At 39.3% G+C, this 13,647-nt stretch overlaps 1 protein-coding gene across 1 annotated transcript; it reads right to left on the minus strand.

The window, feature by feature from the left end:
* Positions 1–8,006: 8,006 nt before the first annotated feature.
* Positions 8,007–8,510, minus strand: LOC110682852. Its single transcript, XM_021859195.1, has one exon. It carries the CDS (start codon positions 8,508–8,510, stop codon positions 8,007–8,009), a length of 504 nt encoding a protein of 167 aa, XP_021714887.1.
* Between the last annotated feature and the right edge of the window lie 5,137 nt (positions 8,511–13,647).

Raw genomic sequence — 13,647 nt, forward strand, 5'->3', positions numbered from 1 at the left:
CTTCACCGTCATTGTCGGCCACCACTTCTACATTTTCCTCATCCTCTGAGGTAGTTGGTGTGGCGTCCAGCTCAGGAGAAGGCTGCCCGGCCTTCTTAGCCTCTTCCCTGAGGCAGACAAAGTTGAGGCGTTTGGTGAAGCGCTCTTGACAAAAGGCCGCCTCGCCCTCGTACACCATGAGCTCGAACGCCTCAAAGAAGTGGCTCTTCAGCCTATCCTCAGCATTCTGTTCAATGCAGACGACCTCATATGCGCTAGGGGCCTAAGGTGTTTTCAGTTGTAGGGTTAAGTCCTCAATGGACTTCTTTAAAGTTTCGACCTCGGCCCTAAGAACGTCCACCTCGTCCAAGGCCTCCTTCAAGTGTTTTTGGGCTAAGGCCACCTCACTCTTAAGCTTTCCGGAGGCCTCGAACCCTTCTTTCCAGCGTTGGCCGTCCAGGAGGGCTTGATCCCTCTCCTTTCGCATGGCGTCCCTAGCCACGGACTCTTGCTCCAAGGCCTGGCCTAGCTTCACCATATCTTCAGCTTGCCGCGTTGCCTTGTCGAACAGCGCTTTTATTTGGGTTTCAAAGTATCGGCGCTGGACGGTCGTTTCCCCAGTAATGGCATCCTGGGTTTTCTAAATCTGATCCCAGGCATGCTTCAGCTTTTCATTCTCCTTACCCTTCCATTCAAGGAAGGCATTCAATCGCAGGAAAAGCTTCGTACAGGGAAAACATGTTAGTAAGATGAGAGTGAAAAATTAACTAAGTGTGAAAGTTGAAAGAAAAATTACCGCAGCACTGCAATTGATCATTGGGCCAAGGAAGCCCTTATGAATCCCCCGTAGCTTGTCTCGTTGTTCGGCAGGGACGACCCTGACCATGGCCTCTCTCATGGCCTTCCTGTCCGCGCCAGTAAGGGATTGGTCGGGCAGCTTCATATGTGATGAAGCTCCTCTGCAATCTGCACGCGGGCGCAAAGAGTTTAGCTTGAGTTCAATCGGGCATGAAAAAAAATATGCTAAGTTACTCGAACTGATCGTAAGAGAAGCTCGGAGGGTTAAGGGGATTGAAGGTGAATGACGGAGGCGGCGCAGGCTCGTCACCCTCCTCACCCTACGGCCAGGCTGGTCGCCAGCCGACTGAAAGGCTTCAAGCCAATCAGATTCTCGGACTCTTTGTATGGGCGGAGTCACTTCTGGCCCGATTGGTTTTGCCGGGGACGACTTACCCCTACTGTCCGATTTCTCGGACTTATCATGAACCGGCGTTGCGTCCGGATCCATGGACTTGGAGGCCCCGCTATCACCCAGCCGGGGTTCTCCTTTGGACTGCTTGGAGACAATCCGCGACGAAGTCTTCGCCGCAGTGGTGGAAGTGGTCTTAGAAGCGACCGTCTTCCTTTTCTTGGACGCCTTCCCGTCCTTGTTTGTCTTGAAAGCAGGGGACGACTGCTTTTGCTTTGACCTAGGGGTCGGAATCGACAACTGAAAAAAGGCAAAAGCTGGCGAAAAATGAGCAGGACACTACATTAGTGTCCGTGTCTAGCTAGAAAGGAGATCCATTCCATCATGCCAAAACGGACGCAATGATACGTCCGTGAGAGTCTAGAAGGGAGAACCTTCCCCGTATCCTAACACGGATGAAAAGAAGAGATGGAGGTAGAAAGGATGTTCTTACCCCCTTAGATTGCTCGTACAACTTTTGACGAGCCTTTTAGCGGGCCAAGTCGATTTCAGCCATGCTCACCTCCCCCTTCTGTTCCGAGTCCAGCATCTTATACGCCTCAGCTGTAAAAGAAAGAGAAGAAAGTGTTGGAAAATTTTTCAATTTCAAATAACGTATGTACATGTAAAAACTATATATGATCAAGCGTCCACCTTGGGGCAAGTTCTCTTATAGGCCGTAGGCCAACATGAACGTAGGGTCCCGAAGCCAACTGGATAAAGGGACCCAGTTACTCGGAACACGCTCAGTTTTGTCGTCCCTCTTCACCCTCTTGACCTTGAAGTATTTAAGCTGATGCTCTTGGCTGAGATGGACGGGTGGCTTATTAAGCTTAAAGTCCCCGCGTCCAAGTTGAATTGGTTCAGCGTTAAACCGGTTCATCTGCAAATTAAATTCAACATCTTTGGTTTTGATGCGGTAGAATCGGTGCTTCCAATCACGTTATTTGGAGACGCGGTCAACCACCATCATGTAGTCCCTGTTGGAACTCAGAATGAGCCAGCCGTCCATGTCTGCGTCCAGCTTGGTTAGTGAGTGCATGTCACAGAAGATTGCAAAGTCCGGCTTGAAGCCCTTGCAGATGCACGTCACTAAATACCCAAAAATGTTCAACCAGCTGTTCGGCATCAGCTGGAAGAGAGCAATGTCATATTCTTCCAAAATGGTGCGGACGAAGGGGTGGAGAGGGAAGCGCAGTCCGACGTCTAGGGCCGCCCTATAAACGCTGAAGGACCTCTGACGCGGCCTCTCTTCCTCCCAAGTAGCCACAACATGTGACTTCCTTGGGGGCTGAATCTCAAATCCCTCCTCAAGGTGGAGGAATGCCTTGTATTCCTCAAATTTGTCATTTTGGTAGCCCAAGGCTGTGCTACCTACCGTATAGGCGTACAAATCCTTAAAGTTGTTAATGTTGGCGACGTCTTCCTCGGCCGCCGCCTCGCCCTCGACCGCTTTCTCGACCTCTTCCTCCTCCTCTTGTTGAGGAGCACTCCCAAACTCAGAAGACAACACTCTATCCATGTCGGCTGCCTCTGCTGAGCTGCGGCCCCTGGATCTACAGCCGCCCCTGGATGAGGGAACGTCTTCAAGAATTAAGGGGCTTTTCCCCTTGTCTTTGGCAGTGGCCGCCTGACTCCCTGTAGGAGGGGCACTGCGAGGAGGCAGGTCGGACGGTTCATTAATTAAGATCCCAGTCCTTGGCCTGTCCGACCCGCCATATCGAAGATAGAGTTTAGAAGGGGTTGGGACGGACGGATCAGCGTCCGCCCGGGAAGAAGAAGGAGGTCCTTCACGAAGTAGCAACTCGGCCGCATCCATGACCGAGTTGGCATATTGAGGGAAAATTAATCCCGGATTTCGCCCGGAAGTTCCCACTGTGGCTGAAGCGCCCTGAGTTCTGTGGCGCTCCTCAAGGGAAGAAGTTACTTCCACGGCCGAGTAGTGAGTGCCAGTGGTAGCAGTCGTAGGAGTGGTGGAAGGAGTTTTAAGTCCGTGTTGTTAGGGTTATAACTTATAAGGAGGCCTAGGGTGTACCAGACTACCGTCTAGATTTCTGGCCGCATGACGATCATGCGTCTGCATTGTTCTTGCCATGTTTGACTGCAGGGATAGAGAAGAATAGGTGGAAGTGAGTTGGTACGCACTAGAAATGGACCCACTCCATGAAGGAGACAACTCGTCTCTGTCCACTCTAGACTCCTCAGTCTCAGGCGAACGACCGACCTCATGAGGAGAAACGGACGAAGCCGGGTGTTGAGCCAGATTTAAAAATGAAGAGTAAAGAAATAAAAATCAAGTAAAGGAAACGAAAACAAGCGGCCTACCTCTGTACGTGTAGAAAACTTGAAAAGCCTTGAAGGTTGACCGAAAAACTCAAAAAATATGTCCGGAAAATTCAAAGGCACGGCGGAGCTCTCGAAGATTCAAAGAAAATGACACTTTCTCTCTCTAAAAGCTCCGACTTCTCTCTAGAATTCTCAAGAACGTAAAGTGCCAAAATGAGGTCAAACCCCTCATATTTATAGGAAAAATTTATGGGGGTAGGATGGTAAATTCACCTTTCCCGCCTAAAAAAGTTGAACGGTTATAATTTGAAAATTTAACCTAAAATTTGAAGGGGCGAAAGACAACGCCGTTAGAATAGGCGGAAAAGAAGACGGCCTAATAACGGCACGTCCAAAAATAAACGGATAAGAGGACGGAGCTAAAGCTCCCTCCGCAATGGCTAGACGGCCGATTTTCCAAAAAACGAGACGGCCTACTGTTGTCCGCGCCCTCCGCAAAGATGGGCGTTCGCTTGAAATTTTTAGGCGGACAAAAGCCGTATGTCAAAACCCTAATGTACTCCGTACGCACCAAGGCTAGTTAAGGTCAGAGGAGGCGGCCTGTAAGCGTACGAGCCACCCCCTCTGAGGGGCAAATGTTGAGGGTAAAAAATACCCCGTACACGTGGACCAATCCCGAGCGGCACGTGGCCCAGTTAGAGGGCGACATGTGTCACTATGGGAAGATGTCACGCGTCTAGCTTAAGAGCACTCAAAGGGCTAATTCCAATCCTGTAGCGACACGTGGCCCAATGATAGGGTGACACGTGTCGTTACAGGAACATGCCACGTGTTTAGGGCATACATGACCCCTCAGAACAACACGCAAAAGAGGCCTAATTAGACCAGGGCCCAAATCCCGAGAGATATCATTGAAAGCCGCAAAGCGACACGTGGCATTCTCCGATTGCGCAGCCAATCACGTCACGCAATTTTAGGGTACAAGCCCTAAAAGGGGCACAAGCTTCACCCCTATAAATACTCCAGTCATTTATGATGGGAGGGGTGGATAAAGACATTACAAGAAAAAGAGCATTAATAGCTCCAACTTCTCTCTACTTTCTCTCTCTAGTCTTTTCCGTTTCCGATCACTGACTTGATCGTCGGAGACGAATATTCTGACAAACGGAATATTCGTTGTTTTGCAGGTGTGTCAGTCTCGTTGCCAGAAGAGCGTGACCAGTATCCGTGGAAATCCAAAAAACACTCGAAACAAGTTGCATCAGGTGTTTTTTTTTTTTTTTTCTTCTTCTTCTTGAAGGGTTGCATCAATTTTTTATTTAATTTTTTCGTGAAGGGTTGCATTAGTTTTTATTTTATATTTATTAATCAAACTCCCATTTTATTAACTATTCAAATCAAAATGCATTTTACTTTCTTCCCTAATTAAATTCAGTTACGAATGTAATCACTATTCCTTTCATTTTATTCATCCCCAAATTTTAATAACTAAAGCACTAATTTATTAACATTAATTATTTTCTTTTTTATAAACAAAATTAGCAAAAAAAAAAAAAAAAAAAGTACAATGCAATTCATGATTTTGTATATATATTTTTATCTTATTTTCAATTTGCTTATTCATTCTAGCTAGGTTTATGTCAACTTGTGAAATTTTGGTTGTAAGGTTTTTTTTTTTTTTTTTTTTTTTTTTTTTTTTTTTTTTTTTTTTGAGTAACTTATCAAAATCACAATCATGTGTGAAAAGCAATATTAAATTGTATTTGTGATCATTTTGCTGTTTTCTTATTTTAAAAAAACTTTTTAGTTTGCATCTTTATGTTCCTCTCAATCTAAGTACTACGTATATATACTCTTAATCGAGTTTTTATGCACTTATTTTTGGGCATTCTACTAGTAGATTTCATTGAATAAAGTATATCTTTATTTTTTTTCCTCATTTTGCATCTCAGTCAAATTATAGGTTAGTCACTAATTAAATTTTAATCCAAGATCTTCAATAATTTTAATTTCTTATTTTCCTTCATGTAATTGGCATATAAAATTTTTGAATTGACATATATTTTTGAAAGATTCAAATGGAGCTAGTGGGCATGGCTTTCAATGTTTGGCAAAAGTAGCGGTAGCGGGTAGCTTTTAGCGGTTGAGTAGCGGGTAGTTGTTAAGGTAGCGAGTAGCGGTCAATTAGTAGTAGGTAGAGGTTAGCTGTCAAATTAACGGTTGATAGTATGAGTGTTTGGTAAAAGTAGTGGTTGCAGTACAAAAATATATCAAAATTCATATAAATATTGTTTAAAAAGTAATAAAAATATGTCAAACGCTACCCGCTAGTTCTAAACGCTACTATTTTTAACGTTTGAAAAAAGATACCTAAACGCTACCTCTATCGCTAATCACTACTAGAATCGCTACTTTGCCAAACACTCTTAAATTTTTTTCTACTAGTGATTTGACTGGTCAAAACGCTAACCGCTACCTCAAACGCTACTACTAAACAGGGCCTTTTAATCCAATTTTTTGCTAGGAAAATTTAAAAAAAGAAATTATTTTTCATACATATGTAGGTTATGAAATTTTTCCCCCTGTTTTCACTTTTAAAGGCATATATAACTTGATCAATCCTTCCATTAAAAAAATTACAAATAAATACTCCCTCCGTTACGAAATACTCGCAACAAAGTAGGGAATTGCGGACTCCTAGACAAATTATTGAAAAGCATGATTAATGAAAAATAAGGGCATACACTTAAGTGTTAATCCAACCTAAAAAAAACAAATTAAATAAAAAATCACAATCAACCAACTTGAATTCACGAACCACCACCACCACCTAGCAGCACCAATCCACCACCTAGCACCATGAAACTACACAACACCACCATCTATCACCACAAAACCACCATCTAGCATCACGAAACCACCCAACACAACCACCTAGCACCACAAAACCACCCAACACCACCACCTAGCAGCGCAAACCCACTAACCACCCAGCAGCATTGAACCCACTACAACCCACCACCACCCACAACCCCGAAACCCACGAACCACCAACCACCACCCACAACCCCACCAACCACAATCCATGAAATGACGATCCCACCACCACCACCCACTAACCACCGAAAACCTAGAACCACTAGTAGAAAAATGCTCATTTGCGTCGCCTTATTTGCGTCACTCATTGAAACAAATGACGCAAATAAGATATTTTGACAACCTTATAAGTAATTTGCGTCGGGCATTTGTTATAAAGCGACGCAAATGTCAAACATATTTCAACTTATTTATATTTACGTCGCTTTTATAAGTAGGAGCGACGCATATAACAATGTTATTTGCGTCACTCGTTTATTGACAAGTGACGCAAATAACCTTTGTGAGTCAATTGCGTCATTTCTTTCTTTACTGAGTGACGCAAATGACCATTACGACTTATATTAATTCTCGCTGACTTCTGCTGTTCGAACTTCAATACTCCAAACCCTAGAAAATTCAACCCCAAAATTCCCAGAAATTCAACATCAAAACCCCAAAAAATTGATCGGTAAAACCCCTGAATTCCCCATTGCTGCTTTGCTGCTGTTCAACCCCCTAAACGTCAGCGAATTAAGAGTAATACCTCGAGAAATTCGTCTTCATAACCTACCAATTTGACCACTAATCAAAAATCCCAGCAAATGTGAGGCAAAACCCCTTATATTCGAGCAAATCCGAGCAAAAATCCCCTACTTTCTTGCAAAAAATCTACCCAAAATCCCCACAAAATTCAATTGCAAAAAATCGAGCAAATTACCTTAATTAAATTTGAGCAAAATAACAATTGAAAGTTAGGGTTTGTACTCAATAATATGGAATTTTGGCTCTATTGTTGCTGAAGTTGCATATGCAAAATCGATTTCAAGCAAGGTAAGACCTCTTCATCTCTTTTCTTTTTTATCATGCACTTCAATCTACATAGATATTTGGAATCAATTGTAAATTAACTTAGTTTAATCTACCTATTTTGTTGTTGTTTTTTGCACGAATTCTAGTTTTACAAGCATGCTTATAAATAACAGCTTTTTGGGGTTCATATTCGAATTTAGGGTTCATATTCGAATTTAGGGTTCATCAAATATAGGATTTATACTCGATTCTAAGGAATTTTGGTTCTGTTTTGGTGAATTTATGTAGTTGATTTCACTATTTTGGTTCTGTTTTGGTGAATTTATGTAGTTGATTTGGTGAATTTTGATTTTACTATTTTATTGATTTTTCTCCAATCTGACTGTATTTTCTTTTATGTTTTGCTGCTCATTTTACAGTTTTTTAAATCTGACTGTTTTTTTTTTATTTTTTTTTTAATTTTTATGTTTTGCTGCTCATTCTGATTGATTTTTCCCCTGCTAATACTAAGAGAAGCTCTTTCCCATTTTTTTTTAGCTAAAAAATGTTCCATGATATACTTGGCCGTGAAAAGATAAACTATGACATAGTGTTTGTATTGAAATAATTTTACCAGGCCGTTTTGTTAAAAATAAACGACCACTCCTAGCCTTGCCTTACACCCCTCAAGAATATGAGCATCTGAGTTTGCTTTAACACACCCAAGGCACGGTTTCTTCCAGCTTGTAGCAGCATCATTTTGTCTCAGAACAGAGGGGGGCAGCAGAACCTTTTTAGCATAGCCATTGTAATCATGAACTATCCTTGCAAACCCCGCAGCCAGCAGCACACTATTCGGATTCTCACCTTGAAACATGATTAAATTCCTCCCTCTCCAAGCAGCCCACATCAGTGCGGCCATAGAACAAACTACTTCTGCATCATATTTCTTACAAAGCCATAACCATAGCTCTGCGAAATTATCATTTGGCGCATCTTCCAGGTTGGTTTTGTACTCACTGTAATGCCAAATTTCCTTTGCAACAACACACTCAAATAGAGTGTGATAAATTGTTTCATTCACACCACATAATTGGCAAGTAGCGTCAGTTGTAATGTGACGATACCTTAGTCGATCTTTCACAGCCATATTCCCCTTCACGGCACTCCAAAGAAAATGCCTTAATTTTGGTGGCCCTCTTGGTTTTTGTATTAAGAAAATCCTGATCGAATCGTATAAATGCCATTATTGGTTTTTGTATTAAGAGGTTTTGCAAATAATTGGCATCAATCCTTTATTCCTCTGCTAGTATACTTAATTAGAGTAACAACTATTAGTATTTTCTTGGAAAGCTAGGTAATGTAGTTGTTTAAATAATTGTAGAATATTATTTTGTTGCTTTGATCCTTCATTCTCAACTCTGATTGTTTATTGATTAATTGTATTTGATATTTAAACTGTTTGCAAGAGAAAAAGGAAGTGGACTTCTATTATGGACTTGTTCGATCATGTTAGGGAAAATGAAGATTTTGTCCCTAAATTGAATTACGCTGGCTTCAAATTCCATATTATTTATTGGATTATTTTGTTATAGTTCTTAGGCTTGAAATGAACGCATTTGATTTACCAACATTTGGGTTGGTTTGGTGCTTGTGTTATACTTATTAATTAATGATGAAGAGGTCAATATTGTTTTGTTGTAAACTTAGCGCATGTTGGACTCTTGTTTTGGATTATAGGCTTGAAATGAAATTTGGTTAATTGGTGTTGGGATGATGAGTATAATGTCTATGATATTGAGATGTAAATTATTGGACAGGTTGTTAATATAATGCCGTCATTTCCAATTTTATGGGTAGGCCAAATTACAAAGGAGAATCTGCCGAAATTTACATTTGCATTATTCAATAATATTGCATTTTAATTTCAATTATATTAGCGTTAGCATATTACTTTATACCACTAGTGAGGAAAACAGGTACTACAAACATATACAAGGCAATTATTATAATTAAAAAAAAAAAAAAATTCACCTTATTTGCGTCACTCATTAAACAAACAAGTGACGCAAATACAACAATTTTGTATTGTCTAGTCAGTTATTTGCGTCACTCCTATATAAACAAGTGACGCAAATAACAAACAAGAAGTTTATCAGAAGAGTCATTTGCGTCGCTCCTTTATAAAGGAGTGACGCAAATAACAAAAAAGAATTTTATCAGAAGAGTCATTTGCGTCGCTCTTTTATAAAGGAGTGACGCAAATAAGAGTCATTTGCGTCGCTCCTTTATAAAGGAGCGACGCAAATAACAAAAAAGAAGTTTATCAGAAGAGTCATTTGCGACGCAAATGACTCTTATTTGCGTCGCGCCTAGGAGCGACGCAAATGACTTTTAAATCATTTGCGTCGCGAGCAGTTGCGTCGCTCATAGAAGCGACGCAAATACACTATAAATGAGCGACGCAAATGAGCCTTTTTCTACTAGTGAACCCAAAACCCACGAACCCACAATCCATGAAACAACGAAATTAAAAATTCCGCCTAACTCCACAAACTAATGCCTTCTCTATCGTCAATTAAAGCTTTAATTAGTCAAATTTAATCATGAAAACTCTAGATGATTAAATTTGACCATAAAACCTTCAAATATGTGCTTCACTGACAATGACAAAATTAAACAACACGAAAAGAAAGAGAGAGAAAACCGAGGCGGCCTCAGCAAACGACAACAGTGATTGGCGGTGGTGGTTGCCAAATTTCTAGGTTGATGAACATGTAATGGAGATTGGCGGCAGTGGTGGTTGTCAATGGAGGTGAGAATGAATTTAGATGGAAGGGGAATAATTTTGGTGGAAATATTGGAAGGGGGATGATTTTGGTGGAAATAATTAAATCAAACAATGTTAGGGTTTAAGTTAATAAGTTAAAATCAGAAGGTTTAATTTTTTTATTTTCCTTACTTTATAAAAAGTACAAGATTACTCTTATGAATAGTGTTATGCTAATTATGTCCTTTAAAATATGTATTTACATATATACCCTCATTAATGTGTATAAATTCTTGTAATGAATAGTGTTTGGACATTATACCATCTAGACTATTTATTCATTGTCAATAATAATGATTACTTGTTAATATATATATATATTAAGAATAATGCATGGAATTTATACCCTTAAAATTTGGTTTATGTAATTTTCTCATTAAAAAGTTGTCAAGAACTAAATTTGTGATGTAAGGTTAAATCGGAAGAGATTTTGGATGTGGCTAGCTATTGTGCGCGCATCGCGCGTGTTAGCTGCCCTAGTTTAGTAAAAATAAATCAGAAGCTTAATTAGGGTATTTTTTTTAAAGGGTAATTTTATAAAATCCCACATAAAAACTTACCCTAAAAGGAAAAAAATCAGAAGTTTGTTGCGAGTAATACGTAATGTGCATTTTCAGTAATTGTTGCGAGTAATATGTAACGCGGGGAGTATAATTCGTGCGATAGCATCGCACGGGCTGAATGCTAGTTTAATACTATATATATAGCTTTTACGGCTACATATAGTATTACTCCCTTCGTGTTTTAATAAGTATTACACTTACCAAATACGGTCGTGTTTTAATAAGTGTTACACTTTCTTTTTTGGCAAAAAGCTACATTAGAAATATTATATTTCTCTCCTCTTATGGTCCCCATCCAAACTCACTACTACTTTTTTTTTATTATATTTTTCCTCTTACATTCATTACTTTTTAATAAACTATTAATCTCACTATCTTTCTTTTACAATTTTTTAATACTTCAACTATCCCACTTGCCTCTTATTTTATTTAAATCAATTAAGTTGAAGTGAATTGAGTTTTATTCCTGTTCACATTTACTGAATTGAGTTGAAGTGAATTGAATTGAACTGAACTGAACTAATCTAAACTAAACTGAGCTGAGCTGAGCTGAAATGAATATTTTATGAGAGAGGGGAATTCGGAGCTGAACCAGATTGAATTGAAATTAAGTAAATGTAAACAAGCCTAAAATTATTTACTTGTCAAACTGTAACACTTAAAAAAGCGGAGGGAGTAGCTAAAACAACACTTTCTTGTGTTAAAAATGAGAAACAGAAAAAAAAAATTTAAAAAAAAAAAAAAAAAAACACTGTCGTATGACCAGTACTTTTTGTTTTCTCAGCGTGTGAATTCCAAGCAACGTTGAAATGGGGGAAGAACCAGAACAACCGAAACAAATGCCAGATTCTGGAGCTCCTGCTTCATTAACACCTGCTCAATTTCTTTCATGGAAACGCCAGAAGGTTATATTCGTTTTTAGTTTCTTAAATTTCCCACATTTTCTTAATGTTACTTTCAAACCCTAAATTTTATCTTTTTTTGCTGCATAATTTTGTTGACAAATTTCATAATCACGTCCTTTAATTCGTATTTAGTTCACAATAATTCCTTTTTTGTGGTTATAATTAAACTTTTTTTTGACTAGGTTATAATTAAACTTGGTGTTGCTGTTGTTGGTAATTTTTTGCTAGAAAATTGAATTTTATAAGGTGATCTTTAATTTGGTTAAAATTGAGTTATGAATGCAGTAAATTGTTTGTTTCCGCAGCATGCTACTTTCTAGAATCGACAAGATTATTGTGCAATTGATGATTATCTGGGTTTGTAAATGTGAAGTTTATAGATTATTAGTTGTTAGGGTTATTATTCTAGTTACAATGAATAACTGGAAGCTGGACTCGCTAGGAAAGTAGGAAGGAATTTTCAGCTGAATTTATATCATGATGAGACCTTGGAACTTTCAATTAGGCTAGATCATCGTTTGTTGAGTGTGCTCCTTGAATTCCCTTCTCAGTGCTGTCGTGTGAAGCGTTAGCAGAGGAAGGGATTTTAGCTAATGAATATCCTTTATCTTTAATCAACCGCCTACATTTCTAATTTACAGAATTTGCCCATATCCCTTGGAACGATAGCATTTTTACAATGTATCAATAGTAACATTATATAGTTGGTTGGAGACTATGATGCGCGGGTACGCTATCCTTAAGCCGTTTCCCGTACTGGGTACGGTACGGATAAGTCTCCTGGCGTCCCCTTGAAAATGGGTACGGGAAGTCTTTTTGGGTTTAACTGGGAGCAAATCCGGGGACATTTGGGCTAGTTTATGACATCCTCCAGTCCTCCACCCAAAATCAAGCCCATCCCATAAAAAAAACCTCTGTTTTACCTTCAATTTGATTCTAGTTCTTCTGAACCTGGGAATTGAAGAAGTTCACGATTTGTACAACCTGTTTTTTGGAATTGAAGAATTTTATTTGCCGTGTCCCAGTTACCTTATTGGAAGGGCTCGTAGGATGGAGATCATCATTCATCTAGCGTATGAACTTATGTGGCTAATAAAAGAAGAATAATCTGTATATACACCATTAACTTTCCTAGGGCTAGAAGCTGAATGAATGGATACAAATTTGCCTTTATGAATTCTTATTCCTATGATATGTGAGAGTTATATTACTTGTCCTGTATACGCTAAGTAATGATTCTTGTATTTTGTTCATTAGAGATGGCTTACATACCAACCTACAAGGCATCTGTAAGCAGAATTTTTTTTCTCTCTATTTAACCTTTCAGCCTTTGTGCCGCCCACTGCCCTTGAATAATCTGAGACCAATTTCATCAGGCAATGTCTCTGATAAACAAAGCAACATTTTCTTCATTAAATGGTGTTACAAACTCTAGTTTTCTATCCTGTCAGCAATGGTTCGATAACATAGTTTCGATTGCAATCGCGGGAATGGATTTGATGCATTGATTGTGGACTGTGTCATAGTTTTTGCATGCATTTGATTTCAGTGTCTTCTTAGTATTTTAGAGTAGTTGTGTACTGTAAGAATAATTAGAGTACAATAGTAGAGGATTAGAGCCATTAGTGGGGAGATGTAGGGATTCGTTTACTAAATCTATGAAAGAAGCAACTTTTACGATGTGGCTCAATCGAAACAATGCAGCTTTGTTATGGCATGATGTTAACTATTGAGTGCCTGAGTTGCATAGCTGTAAGGTGAAATAAAGTTAGCAAAATATTATAAATAAAGTTTACAAATTTAGGCAAACCAAGCCTCAAGCTTTGTACTTTTTTTATACTGGAATGTTTTTCTGTTCTGAGGTTTGAAGACTTCCAAAGAGATGTTTTTAACAACCCATGATGCCTCTACTGAAATATCTAGTCCCAAAATTATTTATTTGATACAAAAAACATATACCAATATGATTCATGTGGTATTTTTTGGTGA

The sequence above is a fragment of the Chenopodium quinoa genome, unplaced genomic scaffold, assembly GCF_001683475.1.
Source record: "Chenopodium quinoa cultivar QQ74 unplaced genomic scaffold, ASM168347v1, whole genome shotgun sequence".
Classification (NCBI taxonomy): domain Eukaryota; kingdom Viridiplantae; phylum Streptophyta; class Magnoliopsida; order Caryophyllales; family Amaranthaceae; genus Chenopodium; species Chenopodium quinoa.